This window comes from Delphinus delphis, chromosome 13, assembly GCF_949987515.2.
Source record: "Delphinus delphis chromosome 13, mDelDel1.2, whole genome shotgun sequence".
NCBI lineage: Eukaryota > Metazoa > Chordata > Mammalia > Artiodactyla > Delphinidae > Delphinus > Delphinus delphis.
Window position 1 is genome coordinate 19,350,447 of NC_082695.1, and position 24,029 is coordinate 19,374,475.

Sequence of the window (24,029 nt, forward strand, 5' to 3'; positions counted from 1 at the left end):
AATGAGAGTGATATGAAAAATGATCAGGAATTCATTCATTCATCCATCCATTCATTCATTCATTCCACAAGCACTTCCAGACTCCAGTCATGTGCCAGCCATGATGCTGGGCTCTGGGGACGTGAAGGTCAACCTTTTGTGATTCCAGAACATCAGCAAAGGTTTCAATGCAGGAAATGGCAGCGACGCCCACTAAGTGCTGCTTCCTGAGAGACTGCTCTGGCGCCCCACCAAAGTACTCCACACCCCTTATCTCCTTCAGACCTGATGCCGCCCTGGGAGACATGCGTTATCTAATCCACATTTTGGAGAGGAGGAGACTGAGGCTCAGAAATGTAGGTGGCTTGGCGCCTGTCCCACTGTGATAAACGGTCAAGTCAGGATTGGAACACAGGTCTTCTCAACTCCAAGCCCATTTGTTTCTCCCGCTCTGTCCCTTGGAACCAGGTGTCTGCCAGCATCTCCCAAGTATATGCTGTGCATTCATTTGGTAGCTGGTATTCAAGACAATTTCAGGAGGTACACACATATTTTCAAAATATTTAATAATTCGTATTTATTTCCACAAATATTAGAAAATAAATATGGCTGGCACACCAAATCTGCAGTATAATGCTTCTGTATAAATACATTTTACCGGTAAAAATGTGAGTCGATTGAAAGAAAACATTAAATGATAGCCCAGGTGATAACATGGATATGGTAAAAATCATGGAGATTGTGTGTGCTGATGGTAGTTGGGAAAAACAGGTATCCTGGGTTTAAGAAAGCAAGGAGGAACAGAATCGAGGTTGGATGTAATGCCCATAAATGCACAAAGCAGGGGAAATATGGGTGCCCAGAACTGGTAGCTTCAGCTAGGTTGGAACATATTAAAATGGGAAAAGCGTGTTCTCAGTGATGCCAAGTGATGACAGAGTGTCCCCACCAGGTCCCAAGACTCATGCCCTGTATCTGCTTTCAGGGACCTCTGCCCTCCGGACCTGTGAGCAGCCCCTGCAGTGCGAGATCGCCCACCAGCTGGGACACGACCCCGTGCGCTATGACCTCACGGGCTGGCTCCACAGGGCCAAGCCTAATCTTTCGGCCCTGGACGCCCCCCAGATCCTGCAGCAGTCGAAGAGGTGAGCCTGGCCAGGGCTTGGGACGGGCTGGGGCATTCGAGGTGCTGGGGCCGTGAAGTCACAGCAACGCAGTGATGGAGAGCAGTACAGGAACCCCTCCCTAATGTCGCAAAGACCCGGACTCAAATAGGAGCAGTTCAGTGTCTCCCAGGGCCAGCCTGAGTCCAGCTGAGGAGAAAAGCTGGCCTTCTGGGGAAGTGGAACAAAAGCTAGGAAGCTGTGACTTCTTATTTTGGCTTCTGGCCTTTCATCAAATATCTGGTAGAGGATGTGACTGGAAGGACTTCTATGGACATCTTCAAACTAGGGGGTCGTAAAACCAAAGTGATAATGTTTTGTAGCATTAAAAAAAGCTCACTGCATTTCTTGACTGCTCTGCTCAGAAGTGCTAGCAGAGGGCTGCTTTGACTTCAAAGAGCTATTGGGAAATGCTTGTTGTGTGTGTGTGTGTGTGTGTGTGTGCGCGTGTGCGTGTGTGCACGCGCGCGAGTGAAGCTCAGACCACAACATTTACTAACCGCCTGCTATGCACCTGGCATCAGGGTGAATGCTTTATAAGCATTTTTAAAATTCTTACAACAACTGTATCCCTGGGCCCATTTTATAGATGAGAAAATTGAGGCCCCAGGAGGCCAAGTGGTTCGCCTTTGATCACATAGCAAAAGAAAAAAGTGGCAGAGCCGGGATACGATTTGGGTCTAGGTGGTCAGAGTTGTTTGGAAAGCCTGTGTCTGGGGGGGCTCAGGGGCGCACAGCTCCTGGAGAGAGATCAAGTCAGGGGATGGGGCAGAAGGAAGGGTAAAGAGCACATGGAGGGCTGTGTGGGGAGCCAGCAGACCTGGGTCAAGTCCCATCCCTGCCCTGTGTCACCTGGGTGACTGTGGGCAGTCCCTTTCCCTCCTCTGGGTTTCTCGCTTTTTCCATCATGACATAAGGGTTTGTCGGGCCATGTTGCACAGCTCTGGAGTCAGGCAAATGTACAAATGCTGCTTTTCCCTTTTTCAAACTGCGTGAGCTGGGTCACAGTTTCACAATCTGAGAAATGGGAATGATGCCGCCAAGCTTACACGTGTGCTGTCAGGCTTTGGTGATGTAACGTAACAGATGGCTTGTTAAGGAGCCTGGTTCATAGCTGGCCCTCAGCACACGTCTTGTGGCCTTGTAAATTTCCCTTCTGCTCTAAAATCCCATGGCTCACGCTGAGTGAGGGGTGTAGGGTTAGGGAAGGGCGGCACACCTTGGTTGATCAGATGGCCTGGTGAGTGGGGGACGTTCTGGGGAAAAGGAGCAGCGTGTGCTTGGAGGTGAGAGAGCACGGCAGGTTGGAGGTAAATCCCAGCAGGGTGTCTTGCAGGCTTGAGAGCCAAGCGTTGGTGATTTTGAGAGCAAACGGTGCTTTTTCTTAGCATGCGGTTCTGCAGCCAAGGTCGCTGATGCACCAGGACTGCTGGTGTCGCTTTCTCATTCCTGGGCCCATCTAGTCTCTCAGGTGGGGCTTCCCAGGAGGTTCTCATGCCCACTCAGCTTTCGCTTTATATATACGGAGTGGAGGTCCAAAGAGGACACATGACTGCCCAAGGCACAAAGTGAATTGGAGACCAGAAGTCAGGTCTCCCAACCCCACAGTTGGGGCAGTCCTCGTGCAGGGGTCAGGGCTGTGGGCCCGACCTTCTCTCCCTGTACCAGGGCTTGGTGCCGACATCCTTCGCTCTCAGGGCTGCCGCTTCCAGGGGCTTCACGCCCCCCACTGCTCCCTCCCCAGATTTTTATTTCAGCGTGAGTGTATTCAAGCCATGTTAGGCTGTGCGCTCTGCCATGCAGCTAACCTCTCTCAGCACCCTTGGTGCAGCTGGCAAGACTCATTTCCTTAATATTGGACAGTCGGGTAGGCGTAGAGGCGGGTGGATGATGGGTCTTGAGGGCTGGGACCGGGGTGGGGCCCAGACTTGCAGGGAGCGATGGAAGGTGCCCGCAGGTGTCCACTGGAGGGGATGGGCTGGTGCAACCAGAGAGGCACGGGTCCTCCTCTGGGCCCCCGCTTCCTCCTAGGGCGCAGTAGGGTCTGCCTGGCGCTCAGGCTGTCTGTTCGACAACAAGCACAGTAAGCATCTGCTGTGTACTGGACCTGTTCTCGGGATAACCGAGATGATTTTGCCTCTAAGGAAGTGCAGGCGGGGTAGAATTCCTGCAGGTACATAGGTGACGGAAATGTCCAGTAGAAGGAAAGCTGCTCTGAGGTCAGGGGAGGGAGAGAGGCATGGAGGAAGGGGCTGACATTTGTCACCGAGCAAAGGCTTGTGTGGCAGAAGGGACCATGAACAGAGTAGGCAGTTAGGGTATGATTCGAGGGGAGGGTTCAGGAGGCAGATTAGCAGGAGGCAAGGGGGGTCCCCTTTGCTCCACCCTGTGAGCCCCCTGAAGCACCTCTCTCTTTCCCCTCCTACCTGCCAGGGAGGAGCTGAGGGGCCTGTTCCAGTCCCGGGCCAAGCTGTCCCCTGTGTGCCGGGCCGTGGCCGGCCTGGAGGGCACCTCCCAGCAGGCCCAGCAGAGGAGCAGCACGGTGAGGAGGGCGTTTGCCAGCAGCTTGGCCGCGGTGAAGAGGAAGGCCCCGTGCTCCCAGATCAAGCTTCAGATGGTGAGTGGGGGCCCTGTCCCCGTGGAGTCGTGGCCTCACTGCCCGCCTCCAGGGTGGCTTACCCACCCACATCATCTCTGAGCTCCCCAGCGAGCCTGAAGGGGCGGGCAACGCCCACGTTTCACCAAGGAAGAGACCGAGGCTCAGGGAAGCAAAGAAATTTGGTGGAAAGTGATCCATCCCAGTCTGAGGCCAAAGCCTCAGCTCCTTGGTTTAACTTAAGCCGCTTCAGGAAGTTTGCAGGAACCGCAGTTGCCCTCCTGACCGAGGTGACAAATGTCACGGCCAGACCAGCCCCGCCTGCCTTCCTCACCTCGCAGGCCTGCATGTTTACCTCTAGGCTCTCCGTAGGGGAGGCGGCAGGATCCAGCACTGGCTGTAAAGATGTCACCTGGACACCTTGATCCAAAAACAAGTGGTCAGGCTGAGTCAGGCTGAGCTCAGGAGGGTGGGATGTGGGAAGGATTGGTTTGAAGAAATGACTCATAGCATATTATACTGGAAAAGCCCACAGACCAGGTCCTGGGTTCTAGTCTTCCTTTTCGGCGAGTGGTCCATGCAGCCTTAGGCCGCTCGCTTGTCCTCTCCATGTCCCAATTTCTCCATCTGTTATAATAAGGGTTGTTATAAAGGTCCTTTATTTCTCATTAGTACAAATCAGGCCATGGATAGGAGGTCCTTGGTGTAGGACATAGGGCCCCCACAGAGATGCCCAGGTCAGACTGCATATACATTTGGGGAATGTTCAGACCCCTGTCTGTCTCACCCTGGCCCTGACCACAGCCCCGTCTCCTCTCTGTCCTAGGATGCATTGATCAGCGTGATCAGACGGTCTCAGTTACACTTCATCCACTGCCTGGTGCCGAGCCCAGTGGTGGAGAGCAGAGGCGGGCAGGGGTCTCTGACTCCACCGCAGCCTGGTAGAGACAAGCCCGGGGCAGGCGGGTCCCTGCCCTTGGACATCCCGGCACTGAGGGTGCAGCTTGCAGGGTCCTACATCCTGGAGGCGCTGCGCCTGCACAGGGCAGGTAAGAGGCAGCCTGGGAGCGAGCACCTTGTCTCTGACTCCTGGGACACGCTCCTGGACCAGTGACAGCCGAGGGACAGGAGCATCAGCTGTGTGCCAGGAGCTTTCCATGCAGCATCCCGTCGAAACTGCCCAGCAGCCCTGTGAGGGGGGAACTATGATTACCCCATTTTACAGATGAAGAAACTGAGGCTCAGAGAGGAGAAGGGACTTGCTTAGGGTCACACAGCGGGATGCGGCAGAGCCTAGGTTTATGCGGAGGTCTCTTTGAGTCCAAAGCCCATCTTATTTCCTGACTTAGTTGTGAACTCCTGGAAGGCCACGGGTGTGTCTTACTCATCTTCCTTTCAACAACAAACATCTCAGGGGCATTTGCCTTGGAGTAGAGGGTGAAATTTCCACAACGATTAATATTTGGTCTTCAAGACATTCAGCCTGGTTTGGGAGATCCGTGTGGAAACAAGCTTGGTCCATGATGGGACCAGGGCATGTGTCACATGGGGATGCCCAGAGGAGGAAGCAGGGAGACTGGAAAGACCTCCTGGAGGAGATAACGTCTTACTTGAGTCTTGGAAAGAAGCAGGCAGCTCACCTCTGGCTGGTGCAGGGAGAGGAAGAGCTTGGCTGAGGGATCACCGTATGCAAAGGCAGGGAGGCATGGAGGAGCCTTGGTTTTCAGGGAATCGGGTTCAGAATGAGTGGGGGTTTGTGGGAGATGAGGGGCGGATCCACCAGGAGACACAGCCTGTGAATGGTGTCTTTGGAAGTTTGGCTTTCCCAGGTCCAGCTGAGGAGGTGATGGAGTGATAGGGGAATAAGGGGTTTCAGCCAAAGGAACGAAGTGTCAGGCCTGTATTCGAGAAAGCAAGCATGCACCAGGGTTCCCCCATTAGCTCATCTTATGAGTTGAGTTTGATCTGAAATTTTCCCATTCTCTTCTGCCTCCGAGACACCATAGGCCACCCCTTGGATTCCCCTCCCAGCCAGAAACAGCTCAGGCGAAGTCAGCGGATGGGGCGGCAGGGCTGGCGGGGAGTCTGGGTGGGCACCCATTTGTTTAATATTCCTGTGGTCACTGACGCCTCAGCTTGTGGTCGCTGCCCCCGTGTCCTCCCACCGCGTTAATACGGAACCCTGGGCGTGAGGTAGTTGACGGAGAAGCCGGGAGCAGCTGGAAGCAAAGATGAGCCCCTTGCTCCCTTCAGCATCACATTGATTTTCCCACCGGTCCACGCAACCACAGGCACAAGAAGACAGATACTGTTGCACGGGAAGAGCGAGGTGGTCACAGCCCATGGCTGATCGACTGTGCCCCGCCGGCCGGAGGCATCCTGGCCCGTGGGTTAGAGTCCCTGCGTGCAGGCATGGGTCAGCGTTCCCTTCCTCCCTGCGGGTCCGCCCTCTGCGTTCTCAGCGCCGCCCGACTTGGAGGGAGCTTCCAGCTCAGTGAAGGGTTGAAGTCTTGTGGTATAACTTCCCAAATTTCTGTCTCCCAGACCTGGTTCATTTCCTCATTGTTTTCTTGTTGTTTTTTTTAAATTAATTTATTTCTGGCTGCATTGGGTCTTCATTGCTGTGCAGGCTTTCTCTAGTTGTGGCGAGCGGGGGCTACTCTTCGTTGCGGTGCACGGGCTTCTCATTGCGGTGGCTTCTCTTGTTGTGGAGCACAGGCTCTAGGCACATGGGCTCAGTAGTTGTGGCTCACGGGCTCTAGAGCGCAGGCTCTGTAGTTGTGGCGCACGGGCTTAGTTGCTCCGCGGCATGTGGGATCTTCCCGGACCAGGGCTCACCCCATGTACCCTGCATTGGCAGGTGGATTCTTAACCACTGCGCCACCAGGGGAGTCCTCCTCATTGTTTTCTGCTCTGAGTCACTTCTGTCTCACACCATACAAGCAGTATTTACAAGCATACAAAGATCCATACACATGTGTCACATATTTATGATTTGGAATCTGTGCACATGTAACGTATGCACGAGCAGATGTTGTTTTATTGTGCTTTGCTTTATCGCGCTTCACAGAGAGTGCACTTTTTTACAAATCAAAGGTTTGTGGTAACCCTGTGTCAAGCCAGTCTGTTGTCACCGCTTTTTCCTACAGCATTTGCTCACTTTGTGTCACATTTTGGTAATTCTTGCAATGTTTCCAACCCACCACCAGCAAAAATTTACAACTCGCTGAGGGCTGAGATGACGGTTACGTTTTTTAGTAATAAAGTATTTTTTTAAATTATTAATTTATTTTTATAAAAACACAGAATTATAGTGTATCAATTTACTTATTTAATTAATACCCTTTAGTAAAAATAATTATAAAATTCAACAGGAAAATACTAGTAATAAAGTATTTTTTAATTAAAGTATGTACATTGTTTTTTAGATGTAGTGGTGTTGCATGCTTAATAGAATAGTCTAGGGACTTCCCTGGTGGTGCAGTGGGTAAAACTCCACGCTCCCAGTGCAGGGGGCCCGGGTTTGATCCTGGGTCAGGGAACTAGATCCTGCGCGCATGCCGCAACTAAGAGTTCACATGCCGCAACAAAGATCCCGTGTGCTGCAACTAAGACCCGGCGCAGCCAAAATAAATAGATAAATAAATATTAAAAAAAGATGAGTTTAACATTGAAAAAAGGGAATATGGTATAGTCTAAAGATAACTTTTATACGTACTGGGAAACCAGAAAGTTTTGGGGATGCTTTATTGCGATGTTTGATTTGCTGCAGTGGTCTGGAACTGAACCCGCAACATGTCAGGTGTGCCTGAATTCATACACACATGCACGCATGATGCATACATACATATGCTGTTTCTCAGGTACCTACGATGTGCTGGGCACTGCGGTTACGCACACTAATTGATGTTGTTCTCACAGAGCCCTTAGCACAATGCCTGGAGGAGAGTAAACGCTCAGCGAACGTTACATATGGGGCAGACTGGCGGGCACAGGTCGGACTCTGGAGCCAGTTGGCCTGGGCTTGACTGTGGCTGACACTGGCAGGTCCCTAGATCGTGCCTGCCTTTTATCTCCTGTGATAGCTCAGGTCTCAGAGAGCTGTCGAGTGGGTTGATGAATTAATAAGGGAATAACAGAAAAGTGCCTGGACCTGGGAAAGTGCTCAAAACACATTAGCCTCCTTTATTGGGTTAACCAGGAAGTTCTTTCGGGGTGGCACAGCAAAACCCGAGCGAACTTTTTGGCCAGCCCAATATTACAGTCATTATTGGATTTAATCCTCATCGTGACTGTGTGACAGGAGATCTTATTACTCTCATCTGACAAGTGAAGAACTTGAATCTCAAAAAAATAGGGTCATTTGTCGCTGGTCAGAGGGCTAATCAGGGCAGATGAGAGATACGAACCCAAGTAAGTCTGACTCAAAAGGACAGGCCTGTAACCTCCCAGCCCCCAGGTCTCTGTGCGGTCAGCATCCTTCCAACCTGGCCTGAAACCCTCCTCTTCCCCCAGGAAGGCTTCATGGATTTGCCACATGTACCCACCATGACTCTTCCTCATGGTTCATTCATTTGGCTTATTGTAAAGTGAAGTCTCAAAATGGAGTGAGGTTTCACCAGACCTTCTCCCATCCAGCCACTTGAGGGGTCTTTTTAAGGCAACTGAGGATCTACCACGCCCCTTGTATCCAGGATGAAGTCCAAGCTTCGAGGTCTGGAATTTGATGTCAAGTTCCTTGGGGACCCAGTCCCTGCTTGTCTTTCACCTCATCGTTGGTTACTCTCACTGGATTCGTTATCGTCTCTGTCTGGGTTTGGATCCCATCTGGGAGAGTTAGGGTTGACTTCACTTTGGGCTACGTGACTTGAACTCTCTGGGCCTCAATTTCCAATCTACATAATGGGTGTAACAATACAGTCCCCAGAGTGTCTGTAACACAAGGAAGTTGTTATCCTAGTGTCTTGCACACATAAAAGCTCAGTAACTGCTTTTGCGATGACTGTGAAACAGACCTTGTATCTTCCTGCCGTGGCTCCCTCTGCCTGGACTTCCTTGCACACCAAATCCGCTGGCACACTCTCACGGCCCTTCAAAGGCCAGCTCAGACGTCACCTTCTCTCAGGAGCTTTTCAGATGCCACTTCCCACACAGAAGGGTGCAGCTGTGTCCATCCTACATGTTAGATTTAACATGTAGATACCGTCTGATGCAGCATTTCCCACATGTGGTCTGTGGGGCGGTAAAAAGTATTAAACCAAAAAAAATTTTTTTTCCATGGTCCAGCAGGTTTGGAGAACTCTGGGTTAAGCGAAGCTAATCAGGGCAAATTCCCTGCAGAGGGTCTGGAGCCTTTGACGTCAGTGCTCACACAGATTGTGACCTTCGGAGAAGCAGATGAGGGGGCAGCTTTTTCGAACTTTCATTGGAGCCTTTTATAGGGTCCTTGTTCTGGGGAATGCAGTTGGGAAATGCTGATTGAACCCAATTTCTTAAATTAGCAAATGGGGAGACTGAGGCCCTAAGACGTGAGGGCACACAGTGAGTAGCAAGGCTGGGAGCAGACCCCTGGACCCCTGGGCTGGGCTTCTCACTTGGATTCTTTGTTCTTCTGTTCCCCCCACCGCAGGCTACGCTGACCACATGGGGCTCACTCAGTTCCGCCGAAGATTTCAGGTGCTGGACCCTCTGCTCATGAAGAAGCTCAAGTCGGCCCCCGAGAGAGTGGATGAGAAGAAGGTATGTGGAGCCAGGTGATGGGGGTGGAGGCCCCAGTGCTTCTGTTCTGTAGGGATGGCCCCGGGGGCAGCTGGGGCAGCCGGGATCCGAGAGCTGGGCCTTGGGGGCTAAGGTGACGGTGGCATGAGCTTTGACTCAGACCCCTGCTCCAGACTTTGCCCGCTGCCATGTCACTTAGGACACTGCCTACCCCAGAATGGTCCTTCTGAAACCCTGCATGAGGAAGTGCAGGGAAAGAATTAGAGCCATGAAAAGAGCAAGTCCCAGCCAGGGGGGCTCCTAGCAAGATGAGAAGTCGTCATTCCCACCCATAGGAGTGTTCCCCTCGGCACCAGCACCCTGAGATATAGTCTATGAAAAGAGGACTCTGTGGTCCCAAACACCCCCCTCAGGGCCTTTGCACTAACTGTCCCCTCTGCCTGGAGCGCTTTTCTCCCCAGTCCTTGCCTGGCCAGTGTCATTGTCATCTTGCTATTCAGATCTTGGCTCAGATGCTCTTCTCCATCACATCATCTTGTTTTAATAGCTGCATAGCACTTATCCTTATCTGAAATTATACCCAGATTGCCTGTGTGTTCTCTAGCTCACAGCAAGTGTTCGATAAATTTCCCGTTGGATGAGTGAATGAATACATGTACCTAACCTTGTTATTTCTGCCCCTGGGTATCTCCTTTCTCCATCTCTACTGTAAACTTCTGGAGCCGGAAGTCTTCACCCCTAGTGCCAAAGCCTCGGTAAATGTTTCTATTGAGAATGGCCACCGGCTAATCAATGATAGAGCTCTTCAGAATTTGCAAAGCGTTAGTGCATCCTCACAACAGCCCTGCAAAACAAGACCTGTTACATCTCTTTTATAAATGAGGAGACGTAGGCTCATGGAGACGGATGATTCCCTTGAGGCCACACAGCCGAGCATTCATGGGTTTTGTCCTTGAACCCAAATTTCTTGATTCCAGGGAGCGCCTTTGAGAAAGCCTGGGCTCCAGAGTCAAACAGACCTGCAGTTGACTCCCAGCTGGGGCTGTGTGAACTTAAACGAGTGAATCCATCTTTCTGCCTCAGTTTCCTCATCTGTAAAATAGGAACAACAATAATACCAACTCCAGCGGGGCGTTTGGAGGATTGTATGTAGCAGTGTAATTGATGTGCTTGACGTAGGGCCCGGCATATAATAAGGGCTCATTATACATGAACTGCTGTCAGCAGCATCAGCACCACCATCATCATCTTTCAAGGCCAGAGTGATGGCAGCCAAGCCACACAGGCTGGATATTCACAACCGTGTTGAAACTCCCCCTCCAAGTGAGTGTGCCCGGGCATGCCTGAGCTCACTGAGTCGTGAGGCAAGAAGAGTGAAAAGAGTCACAATTCTTAAGTCCTCTCTGGGCTCGTTTCTGCAGCAAGGGCCAGGGCACAGGCCACCTCCTGCAGACAAGGCGGCATTTCTCTGTGGCCCTCCTGAGTCACCGTGGGGAGGGGACCTCAGACCCAAGCTGGTGTGGAGCAAGGCTATCCCCGCCGACCCATCTTGGAAACCACGAAACTCTGCCTGGCTTGGTGCCACCAGCCACTCTGTACCAAGCTTCATTGGGGTTCTTTATCCTAGGTCCCCCCTGAGTCTTAATCTCTGTTCAGAGCATCTGGAATGGAACCATTGAAAGGGGCTTGGGCTCCTCTGCAGTTGAAAACAGCACAGAAGTGGGGCGTGGGGGAGCTGTCTGCGGGGGCAGTGGGGGTAGCATATGGAGGCATTTCTATTCTGGACGACTCAGCAGTTCTCGCTTGTAGCCAAACCGAAGCCACCTCCATACACTCGCTGGAGGCCTCGGAAAGTGGAAAATTACAAGTGGAATGGACTTGGGAGTTTTTGCTGCTTCTTATTCTCTTTTTATTTGCTCACAAATTTCATTTGCTGCAGCATAGGATTTTGGTAGCAACAAAAGGAAACGCCATCCTGCCTCTTATGAAAAAGCTGATAAATATTCATTTGCCAGGCAACATGAGATGCCATGAATTATACATGAACACGTGCTCGGGTGGGCAAACTGTCAGCCTCTGTGTGCAAAGCATTTAAGACCTCAGGATTTAATAAGACAAGTTTGACAGCTAGAAAAGGTCAATATTATCATTAGACACTAGACAGCAGCAGAGGGAATTCATTGTCAGGGTGTGAAATGGGCCTTGGTGCATCCCTTGTGTGCCCAACACGCACGTGGTGCTCAAACAAGGCTCTTTCCCAGTGAAGTACTCTCATTTGGAGGGGCCCTGACGGATATGTTGTGCTCCCGAAACAAAAATAGTGTGTGCCTTTTACACAGATGCACAGACCCTCATCACGAAATATCAGGCGTAATGTGAAAAGGTTACGGCCCTCAGTAGATGAAGCCTCCCTGCTCTGGGAATTATCCCCATTTTACAGCAGAGGCAGATGAGGCTGTCACCCCCCAGCTGGGCAGTGGGGCAGTGGTAGAGCTGGGATTTGAACTCAGGCTCTCAAATTCCTCACATAGGGCTTTTTACTGTTTATTGTGGTAAAATACATACAACATAAAATTCACCATCTTAACCATTTTCAAGCATAGTGGCCTTAAGTACATTTGTATTGTTGTGAAGCCACCACTGCCATCCATCCATCCATGGACCCACCCATCCGTCTCCAGAACTCTTCATTTTCCAAAACGGAGGCTGTCCTCGTGAAACACTAACTCCCCATCCCCCGCCCCGCAACCAGCCCTTGGCAACCACCATTCTGCTTTCTGTCTCTATGAATCTGACTGCTCTAGGGACCTCCTATAAGGGGAATTATCTAGTATTTGTCCTTTTTGTTTTTTGCGGTACGCGGGCCTCTCACTGTTGTGGCCTCTCCCGCTGCGGAGCACAGGCCCCGGACGCGCAGGCTCAGCGGCCATGGCTCACGGGCCCAGCCGCCCCGCGGCATGTGGGATCTTCCCGGACCGGGGCACAAACCCACGTCCCCTGCATCGGCAGGCGGACTCTCAGCCACTGCGCCACCAGGGAAGCCCTAGTATTTGTCCTTTCGTAACTGGCTGATTGCACGCAGTGTGATGTCCTCAAGGTTCACCCATGTTGTAGCACATGTTGCAGCACATTCTTAAAAGAAGAATTTCTTTCTTTTAAGGCTGAATACTGTTCCATTGTGTTTATGTAGTACAGCATTTTGTTTATCCATCCTCTCTCAGTGGACACTTGGACTGCTTCCACCTTTTGGCTATTCTGAATGACCCTGCTATGAACACAGTGTACAAATATCTCTTTGAGACCCTGTTTTTGATTCTTTTGGGTATATACCCAAAGTGGAATTGCTGGATCATATGGTAATCCTGTGTTTAATTTTTTGAGGAACCTCCAAACTGTTTTCCGTAATGGCTGCATCATTTTATATTCCCCCCAACGAGGATTCCAGTTTCTCCACATCTTTGCCAACGTTTGTTATTTACTGGGTTTTCTGTTTGTTTTGCATTAGTTATCGTAATGGGTGGGAGGTGGTATCTCATTGTGGTTTTGACTTGCAGTCCTCTGATGGCCAGGGCTGGTGAGCATCTCTTCATGTTCATACAGGACTTCCGAACGGGAGCCTTTTGAAGACAGAGTATTTGGTGAAGTTTTGTATAGAATGTGCTATCTGTGATGTTAATTTAAAATAATTATTATTGATCCCATCCAGCTGTAACCAGGTGCCTCCTTTGCACCAGGCCCTGTGCTAGCTGCCAGAGAGACAGGAATGAACAGAACACAGCTTCGTGGGGAAGAAAGATGAAAATGAGTAATTTCCAGACAGAGGGATAGTTTTGGGATGCCCCAGGAAACACATCTAAAACTTCGGATTTTTGCAGCAGGGGTGAGGGTGGGACATTCAGGGAAGACACCTCAGAGCAGATGATGATTGAGTTGAGCTTTCTGGGACAATTTCGAGGAATTAAGTAAGAGAAAGTACAGGGCAAGCCACATCGGGAACAGCATGTACAGAGATCCAGAGTCACGAGGTTACGTGGCTAATCTAGTGTGGCTGGAGCATAAATGCTGCCAAGTGTCGAGAAAAGGGTCTGAGGTTGTTGGCAGGGGCCAGGCCACAGTCACTGTTAGCAGAGATAGAGTCTGGGCTTTATCAGGTGGTCAGTGATGGTTGACCAAAAGGTTATCAGCAGGAGCACAGCTTTGAAGACCAGATCGTTATTATTTGAACTGGCTTAAGCAAAACTATGAAGGGAGTCAAGTCCACTCTGGCCATTCCTTGGCCCTCTATAGGGAGCAGTGTTCTCACGCTGACTTCCAGCCGTTGAGGATGCCCATCTCTTCTAGACACCCAGGCACCTGCTCCGGTCTCCAAAATGACCCTGTCTCCCCTCTCTAACCATTGTGGGTCCCGTTCCTCTCTCCCAGGTTATCCCATCTGGTTAAGATTATGCCTTAACCCACACTGAAGCCCTCCCAGAGTGACCTCAGGCAGGTTCCTGGAAGAGCTCATTCGGTTCACCTTGGCGGTGTCCCAGATTCTGGTCCCTTCAGTCTCTCTGCTTCTGAGGTAGGAATCGCTAAGTCTCCCTGATCCCATGATAGGAAAGCCCTGGGCCCACCGTTTTCCCCTGAGTCTACAGTGATGATTGATTTTAGCCAACCAAATCTGTGTCCCTGGGGACTTGATCTGAACACACCTAAGGCATGCCAGTCTGTCTTCTCAAAGGCAGCCACTCTTCTTCTGTCTTAGACCCTGGTAGACACTCCCGATTTCCTCTGAATTTGTCTCAGAGTCCTTTTCTGCTGGGAAGAGGCCCCTGTGAGCCCGTGACTGGGGCAGAGGGGTGGGGGGAGGGAGAGAGGGAGCTGTCCGTTCTCATGATGCTAAACGATTTTTACAGGGCCTTCCATAGCCTTAGCCCTCTGGAATTTATTCATCATCCTTCTCTTTCTCACCTTGCTGTCCTCCTCCAGTTTGGGTCTACTGTTTTAATAACTCTACATGTTTTCCATTCTGTGTTAACCAACCCAATTATATAAATATGTGTGTGTGTTATTTATATGTTCGTCCATATAGTTTATGCTTTGTGCCAGACATGCTGTTTACAGTCTTGAGCCTATAGAGTTAAAGAACAGAGCTATAGTCCCCACCCTTATGGAATGATTTGATCAGTGTGTAAGTGAGAGTTTTCAGTGGTTAAAAGCATGTGGTTTAGAGTCAGACAGACTTGGGTTCACATCCTGGTATCTGCCATCTCTCTTTCCATTCATCTGTGCCCCATGATGCTTGATAGCTGTGTGACCAGGGACAACATGTGATAGGGCATAACAAAGTGCCTGGCACATAGTAGGTGCCCAAACACATGGCAGCCGTTGGGTCATGGTGTGGGTTTCCTGGAGAAGGTGCTGTACTGACAGCAGCCAAATGGTGTACTAGGAGAGCATCTGTCTCCACAGACGTGGGTTCCCTGCAGCACACTACCTGCTGAGGATTGAGTTGGGGAAGCTCTTCCCAGCCATGGCTCTTTGTGGTTCCTGGAGTCTTCCGCTGCTTGTCTGGCATGTTCAGCTTAACGTGAGATGTCAGACTGTGTGCTTTTTATTGAACATTGGAGAGAAAGCTCTGTGCAAAATTCCAGGACACAAAAGGATTCTGCAGGTGGAGGCATGAATTGGGTTTCTCCCAGGTACATTGATGGACTCGTAATTTGAGCCTGGAATGGTAAAGGTGAAGGGTGTGTCATCACTCCACAGTGCCAGAGGGGCTTATAACCTCAGAACCTCTACCAGTTATTAGTACTTATTGAAACTTAGCATGTGCCAGGCGTGATATTAAGTACATCATGTGCGTCGTAAGAGCTGCTTGGAAGTCTTTAAGTCCAGCATCCGAGCCCACAGAGGGTTTCTGTTGACTGCTTTTTGCTTTTCTTGGGTATAGGTCACACTTTCCAGTTTCTTTGCGTGCCTCGTAATTTTTTGTGGAAAGCTGGCCATTTTCAAGAATATAAAACTGCCTCTAAATGCTGCTCTTCTCCCAGTTACTTGGTAACTTATCTGAACTAGGGTTATGGAGTCTGGCTCCCCCACGTTGTGAGACTGCTGCCATCTCTTTTCAGTTTGTTTCACTCTTGTTTTTATTGTAAGTTGTGGTTTCTCAAGAGCTGCCCCTGTGTCAGCACAGCTTAGTGGTCAGGAGAGGTTGTGGTCAAACATTCTGAATCTGTGAAGCTTTTATCTAATCCTTACGGTCCTCTGTGTGGGTTGGAAAATGGATCCGACATTCAGGCACTTACAATGTGCCACAGATCTCACTTTCTGTGTGGCTCTTTCCCATGTTTTCTGCCTGTGCACGTGGCCTTATATTTAGGTAGGGTTATATACATGACTAAGGCTCTCTCAGTCCCTCCCGTGCATGCGTGTAGCCTTCCAGATTGCCAGGAGTCTATGGGAGGTTCTCAAGGCCCACTATGACTGTCCTATTCCCTATAGCTCCTTGTTGTGGGACCTGGCTAGTCACTGGCCCGTTGCTTGCCCCTCTCAGGGTAACAGTCTTAGGCTGGCTGTGCCATTGACTTTCTCCATTTGTTTGCTGCCAAGAGCACTACTGCTTCTGACAGTGTTCCTGGGTGTGGCATTTCCCCTTGCTTTGATCCTTGTAAGTGAACCCCTTCTGGCAGCAAAGTGGATGGTTTTCACAGCTTGCCTCGCCCTGGTAGGACCTCTGCAGTGACAGAGCTTAGTGGGGAGTGGAAGGGTCTTGGCCATGATTGCCATAAACTCCCACTCTTCTTAAAGGCCCAGTAGTTTCTCTTGAATAAATGTTTCTCAGTTTGCTGCATCCCCTTGCTCAATTTCCAGAGTATCAAAGTTGCTGTTTTTGAAAACTGTATCCATTTCTGTCATGGTTTTGCGGGGAGAGGATTTGTCAGGCTCCTTGGACTGACATTCTGGAAGTCTCACTCCTACACACTGCTTTCGTGGTCTCATTAAACCGCCCCCACATCCTTGTAGCATAGGCGTGACTACTCCTATTCTCGAATAGGGCACCAAGAGGACCCGAGAGGAGGAGCGGCGTGCTCAGGGTCCCACAGCTAGCGAAAACTGGAGCTGTCCTGGATCGCAGCGTCCGAGGGCAGAGAACAGGCTGAGTTCTCTGATTCCCTGGGGTTGTGTCATGTGATGTTTGACAAGTCCTCTCATTGCACTCGACCTCACTTTCTTTCTCTATAAGATGGGCATAAAACTTCCTAAGATAGTCACAGAGGTTTGAAAATTAGATGAGTTATGGGTAAAGCACTCAGAGCAGTGCTCAGACCCCAAAACACAAGGGAAAACTCTTTTTTTGGAAGCAAAATGGCCAACATTTTACTCAGCCTTCCATGCCGAGAGGTTTTACCTCAACTGTCGGGACAATTCAGATGGGTTAGCTGATTCCATAAAGATGCGGAACAAGGAAGAAATTTCTTACAGTCACCTGGATTTTTGCCCTGTCATCCACCAACTGGCTGTTGGGCAGTGATTATATTAGGTAGAAACAAATGAAATCACTGGTATTTCACCTAAGCAAGTGACAATTTCATATGGCTCAATCTAAGAGTAATATTAATGTTGATAATGAGAGCAGCTGAGTACCGAGTCACTGACAAAGTCCTTTTCATGTACATATCCTCTGTTAATTGTCCCAGCCCCTGTACCGTCTAGGCAGGGAATGTTAGCATCATTTTGCAGGTGAGGAAAATGAGGGTCAGAAGCACAGTTCAGTGCCCGCAGCCACCTGTTCACTCTGTCACTTGGACCTAAGCGTCCTTATCTGTACAGTGAGGTCAACAGGACAGAATATCTCCGTGAGGTCTAATGTGCTTGGCTACACAGACTTCTAAAGGGCTCTAAGAAAGCAGGGAGACGGAGAAGAATCCCTGGATCTTGTGGGGACGGTTGTGTGTTTTGGCCGTGTTTGGGGTACACCTGAGAAATGGAAGCTTAGTCCGCATTCTGCAGCACCACCGCCATCTTATCCAAGAGAGAGGCTGATAGGACCAGCTCCAGGACATCAGGACAGGCTCAGGATGTTTACTGAGTGCCTACTGTATGCAGCTATTTTGTGAAGCCCTCCACAAGCACAGCCACAGAGTCTTCCATCATAGCTGCCATTATTTCCCCCCATTTTTCTGAAGAGGAGCCTGCAGCTCAGAGTAAAATGCTTGTCCAGGGTCACACAGTTCATGAGTGGTTAAACGAGAATCTCAGTCCAGGTGGATCTAACTCCACATCCTGATTTTTTCCTCCCACACGTGGGCTCTGGGCGTTAACTCCAAAGTAGGTTAGAAAATTGTCACCAGCTATAGGCTTCATTTCTTTTCCATCCGTCCATCTTGTTTTCAGCCAATGTTTATTTTGTTTTCTTCTTGTGCAGAGAGAAAAAAAATGTTGTAGTCTGGATATGTTGGTTTTATGCATTCTGCTGCCTATAGCTCCCTTGGAACATTTTTGGCTAAAATGTACTAAGTGAAACCACTGAATTTTTGGAGGGGGCGCTATGGAATGTTCCTCTCAGAGGTCAGAGGAGGAAACTTCCCCCCAGATTACAGCCTCAGAGTAGGCTTTTAATAAGCATTTTTTTTTTGTATCTTAGGAAGTTTTCTGTGATGTCGATGACCCATGGAGTTGAAACTCATCTACCAGATTACTCTGTGTCATAACACCTTTTGCTTCTTTGAGTGTCGCAATTACTTTTCTGACAGCTTATTCTGAAGATAGACTTTGTGATTTCCGGTGAATGGAAGGTCCGTGAGGGGGTGGTGTGAGGGTGCAGCGGGAGGAGAATTGGCAGTCACCAGGGAGCCAGGCACGACCTGCATTCATCTGAGGGTACGGATCTCTGGCAGGCTTGTTTCAGAGCCTGCAGGCCTGGACGACAAGAGGAAAATTCCGTTAAATGGCTGGTGCTTTGGCTAAGGCTGCATCCAGGGATCTCTGAGTGAATTTGTTTCTCCTGGAGGGGGTGGCCTTTCTCCACACTCCCCCCCAACCCTGCCCCGCTTCTACCCTCACTGGGTCTCTCTTGCTGGGCGTTCCCTCATTCAGTCGTCATAATTATCGAGCTCCTACTGTATGCATAGAACAGTACCAGGTGCAGTGGAGGAAACAGGTGAATTAAACACAGGCTCTCCCTCCCTAACCTAGGTCAGGAACACAGGGTTAAAGGCCACGCTATTTATTCACACATTTGGGAGAGTGAGGCCATCTCTGGCACATGTGATGAGAAGGACAGGGTGCTGGGGAGGCTGTCACGGGGGACACAGCAGGTAAATTCCCCAGTAGCCTAGGGCCCTCTGCAGCTGTCTTGGGCCTGGGAAGCAGTCGAGACATAGGTGTTGCAGTGTGGCCCGACACACCTTGGTTCGGGTCTGGTTCGGCCCATGTGTAACTTATAACCTTGGGGAAATGCTTTCATTCTGTGTTTTTAAAATGGTGGTAAAACATAGGTAACGTAAAATTTGCCATTTTAGCCATTTTTAAGCGTGCCGTTCAGTGGTATTAAGTGTATTCACACTGCTGTGCAGCCGTCGCCACCATCCATCTCCTGAATTCCTTCGTCTTGTAAAACTGAAACTCTGTACCCAGTAAACACTAACTCCCCCTCCCCCTCCCCAAGCCCCTGGCAGCCACCATTCTACTTTCTGTCTCTATGAATTTGGCTGCTCTACGGACCTTATGTAAGTGGAATCACAGTATTTGTCCTTTTGTGTTCGGCTTATTGTACTTAGCATAATGTCCTCAGGGTTCATCCATGTTGTAGCATGTGTCAGAATTTCCTTCCCTTTTAAAGCTGATTAATATTCCGTTGGGCGTATACACCACATTTTCTTTATCCATCCATCTGTTGATGGACACTTGGGTTACTTCTACCTTTTGGCTACTGTGAATGATACTGGCATGAATATGAGTGCGTGCGAGTATCTGTCCAGGTCCCTGCTTTCACTTTTTTGGGTATATATCCAGAAGTGGAATTTCTAGATCATATAGTAACTGCATGTTTAATTTTTCGAGGAACTGCCATGGTGTTTTCCGTAGCAGACACATCCTCCGTTTAGTTTTGCATCTGTGGTTTTCTCCTCTATGAAATGGGCGTGGTAGTATGACGACCTACCTAGGGTTGCTGTGAGGCTGAAATGAGGTGGTGTCTGTGAAGGTCCCAGCAGAGTGGGCGGCACACAGTAGGTGCCCAGTACGTGCTCCTCCTCTACACTTACCTGGGGAGGTGGAGCTCTGTTAGCTCACAGACACGTGGGGTCACCCTCTCTCTCCCGGTGTATCCCTCAGCCATGCAGCCAGCTGGCCTTCCACTTTGGGAGTCTCCTGCCCTCAGCCTGTCTTCCTCTCTAACTCTCCTCTTTTTCCCAGGCTGTGGCAGAGCTCCTGCAGACCCTGGATCTGGAGAAGAAGACAGTGGCCGTGGGGCACAGCCAGGTGAGTAGAGCTTCTTCCTTTTGCCGTTCTACCCATGACGTCAGGGACGCACGTGAGACCTGAGTCTTGTCCTTCCTCAGCATCCACTACTTCTGTGTGTCTCCTTTCCACCAGAGAGGGCTGAACACAGGGCTAAGTGATCTCTGCCCTTGTTATGTAACAAGGCTGTTAAGACAAAATGTTATAATGTGGGAGGAAATAACATTGGGGAATATCATTTATTAGAGGTAACACTCCCAGGGACCTCAGTGGCCTGGAGAATTAACATCTGGACTTCAGGTAGGACTTTTGGAACCTCAGAAACACCCATCTTCACTCCGAGCCTTGTAACTTTTGCTTTGCAACCAACTGTAACACAACAGCCGTCCTAGCGGATTAGCAGCAGGAAGTGAAAGGAAAGGGCATGAGAAGAAGGTACGTGATTTTAGGGCTGAGAGACGTAGATTTCTCCAAGCTGGTGTTGAGCCAGAAACCCTTCCAGAAAAGTTGAAACGTTTAGAGAAGAATTCCATGGAGCCCTAATATGCTCATGCAGCTTGTAAGTTTTCGAGAGGGAAAATACAGTGTTTGGGGCTCCCCGGATGATCTGACCCTGGGACCCTCACCCTTTTGTTTTTGTGGAAGATGCATGACCACCTCCCAGAACTAGCGTTCCCTGGGTCATGGTGTGGGGAGTGGGGAACAGAGGTTGGAAACTCAAGGACCAGGAGGAGGGCAGGGCAGTAGGGACAACGTTTAGAAATACAAACTGGAGAGAGAAGAGACCAAGGGACCACCTCCCCACTTGGTTATCTGCTGATTGATTAATGGCACCCAGGCAACCTTTGTCAATTAATTGCCTTCCACGTTCAGGTACCCTGTAAAGTGTTGGTGGCATTATTGGCCATTAGTACCTCTTGCAAAGTGAAGTGTGCTGCCCCATCACACCTCTTTCCTCGGAGAGCTCACAGTCATTCACGCTGGTCGTTGCCCCCTGGACACACGAGCCTCTCCCCGCAGGCTTCCTGGTCCTTCTACAGCCTGTGGTTGAAGCTGTTAGTCTGCATGGTTCCAACCTGATCGATCCTGCTGGGAGCTGGCAGCAACTCTGTGGACATTTCCAGCAGAGGAGATAAACCCCTGGGTTACTGGGCTCCCACCACAAGCCTGGTGCTGTGCTAGGCAAATTCATGTATTATTCCTCTCTTCCCTCACAGTCTCTCTTGAGATAATTACAGTATTCCTTCTTCACAGATGAGGAAAATGTACCTCTGGGAAGTCAGCCCCTTTCCCAGGTCCTCTAGGGAGCCAGGAGCACAGCTCCCATGGAAACCTGTACTGGTCCAACCCCCAAGTTCTCTTCAATACGCTGTGGGTTCTACTGTTTCTTAATGGAAATATACAGCAAATTCTTTACACACAGATGTTTATGGCCTTGAATCAGAGGAATTCTTCTTCAGCTCCAAGAACTTCATCCTTCTAGACCAGTGGTTCTCAAAGTGTGGTCCCTAGACCGGCTGCAGCAGCATCACCCGAGAGCTCCCCGGAAACAGAACTCTCAGGTGCCACCCCAGACCTACTGATTCGGAAACTCTGGGGATGGAACCCTGCAGTCTCGGTTGTAACATGCCCTGTAGGGGATTCCAGTACATGCTCAAGTTTGAGAACTACTGTTTAGATAAATTACTTAGTTATTTCATGAATTTCAAAATCAGTCCCTGTGATCCCATCAACTATTGCAGAGCAGGGAAGAAAACAGCAAGATGAAAAGTCACTATACAAAGTCTCACAGTGGCGAGGCAAGATGTCTACCAGCCAAAAACATCCCCGTAATAAAACATTATTATTATTAATACTTGGCATTCACTAAGAAACTGTCCAGAGCAAATCAAGGTCACTGTGCCCTTTGGGAAGCCAGGCAAGGCAATAGACTGAGATCTTTAAGGGCAGATGCAACTCTCATGCTTTGCAGGGTTCGGCACTTAATAGGTGGGAAGGCTGTGAATAGGGGAAGAGAACAGGCTGACCTGGTCCACACCTGGGCCCCACCACTGCCTAACTGTGTGAATCTTGAGTAAGCGATTTAGCCTCTCTGAGCCTCAGTTCCTGCATCTGTAAAATGGACCCACTGCTCTCTACCTCCCAAGCTGGCTGTGAGACTCAGTAAATTGTCCTTTAACAGGGGCTGGCTGTCATCATTTGTGGCAGGCATTTGCCAACGGGGTGAGGATGCTTGTCAAACAGGATAGCGTTTTAATGTTTAAAGAATTAAACTCCTCTAATCTGGAAAATTACTAAGAGACGGGTAGCTAATTCCTCAGCAATACCAAAAAGGAGAGTGGCTGCCATATTAGATTTTCAAACCTTGGCTTGCCTAACTGGCTTCCAGAGATCCCTTAAAGATAGGGATGTTGGGATGTTACACTCTGCGTGGGCCCGATAAGCAGCTGGACCCCTGAAAAGTGAATAATTTAGATTTTTCTTTGTGATTCTCAGCCCCCGGTACCTTATCGAAGCCTGTGCCGAGGGCCATGACATTTATGAAAAAGGTGGGATTCCACATGCCGTCGGCCTTCTGGTCGGAGTATGCTCTTAAAAGAGAAAAAATCAAGCTAAGATTCTGCAGCGGCGATGACTTACTCCCACTCTGCGTATGGTCGTTTCCAATTATCTTTTTAATGAAAGCCTCATACTTAATCAATAACAGTTTTGGCCGCACTCGCTGCCTTTTGTAATGTATGGACTAGCGCTGTCATCACTTTGATCATTGATTTTTTTTTTATAGCAGCTTTTGGGACTCACTAGCTTGTGAAATTAATGCAGTCATTATTGAAGCAATCTGATAGGTAATGAGTCAATCGTGTGTTTATATCAATGAGGCTAATTGTCTTGGTGGTCCTGGCTGATAGTGTTCTGTAAAGCGATGGAGGGTTGCGAAACAGAGTTAGCACCGATTGGCTGCTGTGGGATTAGCAGAGTGGTCTTCATTACAGAAAATAGGTTTAAGGGAATGGAGAATCGATTGAGACCCTTTGTTCCACCTGGAATCAAATTGCATTTCAGCCTCAAACTCCCGGTGTTTGGATCATGTGAGCGAGGAAGTGAAGCTTCTTGCCGATGTTGAGAACGGGTACAGGGTGTGGACTTGAGGTTCTGGGTTCGAGTCTCAGCTTTGCTGACCACCAGCTATGTGAACTTGAGTCAGTGACACAGCTTCCTTGAGCTGACAGATTCCTCATGGGACTGTTCTGCATATTAAAATGGGACATAGGAGAAAGAGCTTTGAAAAATTTAGATGCCATGCAAATGTTAATTACATTCAGTGACAATTGTAGTCTCGTCTGGAGTCAGAGAGAGGGAAATAAATCCCGGTGTTACCACCTGCTGGCGGAGGGTTGTTGGCACATGCCTTTTTTAGCCTTAGTTTCTCCCTCCGTGAAATGGGGGGATTGTTGTAACTACCATGTAAGATTCTGCATGTAAAGTGCTTTGCCTGCATACCAAATGGTTAGTTCAGATCCAGAACACAGGAGGGCTCCATCAGTGTTAACCGTTGATTGATAATGTCATGGATTACTTGACAATGTCACTGATCAAGGTGGAGCTCACCAGTGGCTCCAGAGAAACTGAACACCTTTGGGGCTACAAGCCACATCTGGCAAAGAAACGCACAGGACTGTGCTTAGAAGTAAGCAGCACCAAGGCGTCTGAAATGTAACCCTCCCGTCACCGACTCATACATATCCCAGCAGCAGAGCGTCTTTCCTTTGCCTCTGGGGAGGCGACACCAGCTTTAATGACCCCACCGCGTTGGCCGGAGCAGGCCTGGCCCCAGAGCTGCTGGTTCCCTCTGAAAACCCTCCCGTGTTCCCTGCAGTCTCTTGGGGGCAGCCGCGGGGGTGCCGGGGAGGCAGTGATCACTTCGCTGCAGGGGCCCTTATCCACTGTTGGTGCACCAGGGCCTGGAAACGGTGTTTTCCGCTGTGTTCTGCTCAGTGTCTGCACCTCCCGCTGGTGGCACCGCCAGGCCCCATCCCCTCCTGACCAAGGAGGGCTGCCCTCACTTCCCCCGCATTCTCTGCCCCTCCTTATAAGGCAGGACCAAGTATTTCTGGGGTGGCGCTTGT

General features: G+C 49.8%; 1 protein-coding gene across 1 annotated transcript in view; it reads left to right on the top strand.

Moving 5' to 3' along the window:
- Positions 1 to 24,029, top strand: part of MYO18B (myosin XVIIIB) — a 221,368-nt gene that overhangs the window by 66,293 nt on the left and 131,046 nt on the right. Inside the window, exons 17-21 of the mRNA XM_060029302.1 lie at positions 965 to 1,124; positions 3,576 to 3,759; positions 4,565 to 4,787; positions 9,368 to 9,477; positions 19,858 to 19,923. Of these exons, the coding sequence (XP_059885285.1) occupies positions 965 to 1,124; positions 3,576 to 3,759; positions 4,565 to 4,787; positions 9,368 to 9,477; positions 19,858 to 19,923 (743 nt within the window). The remainder of the gene's footprint in view (positions 1 to 964; positions 1,125 to 3,575; positions 3,760 to 4,564; positions 4,788 to 9,367; positions 9,478 to 19,857; positions 19,924 to 24,029) is intronic.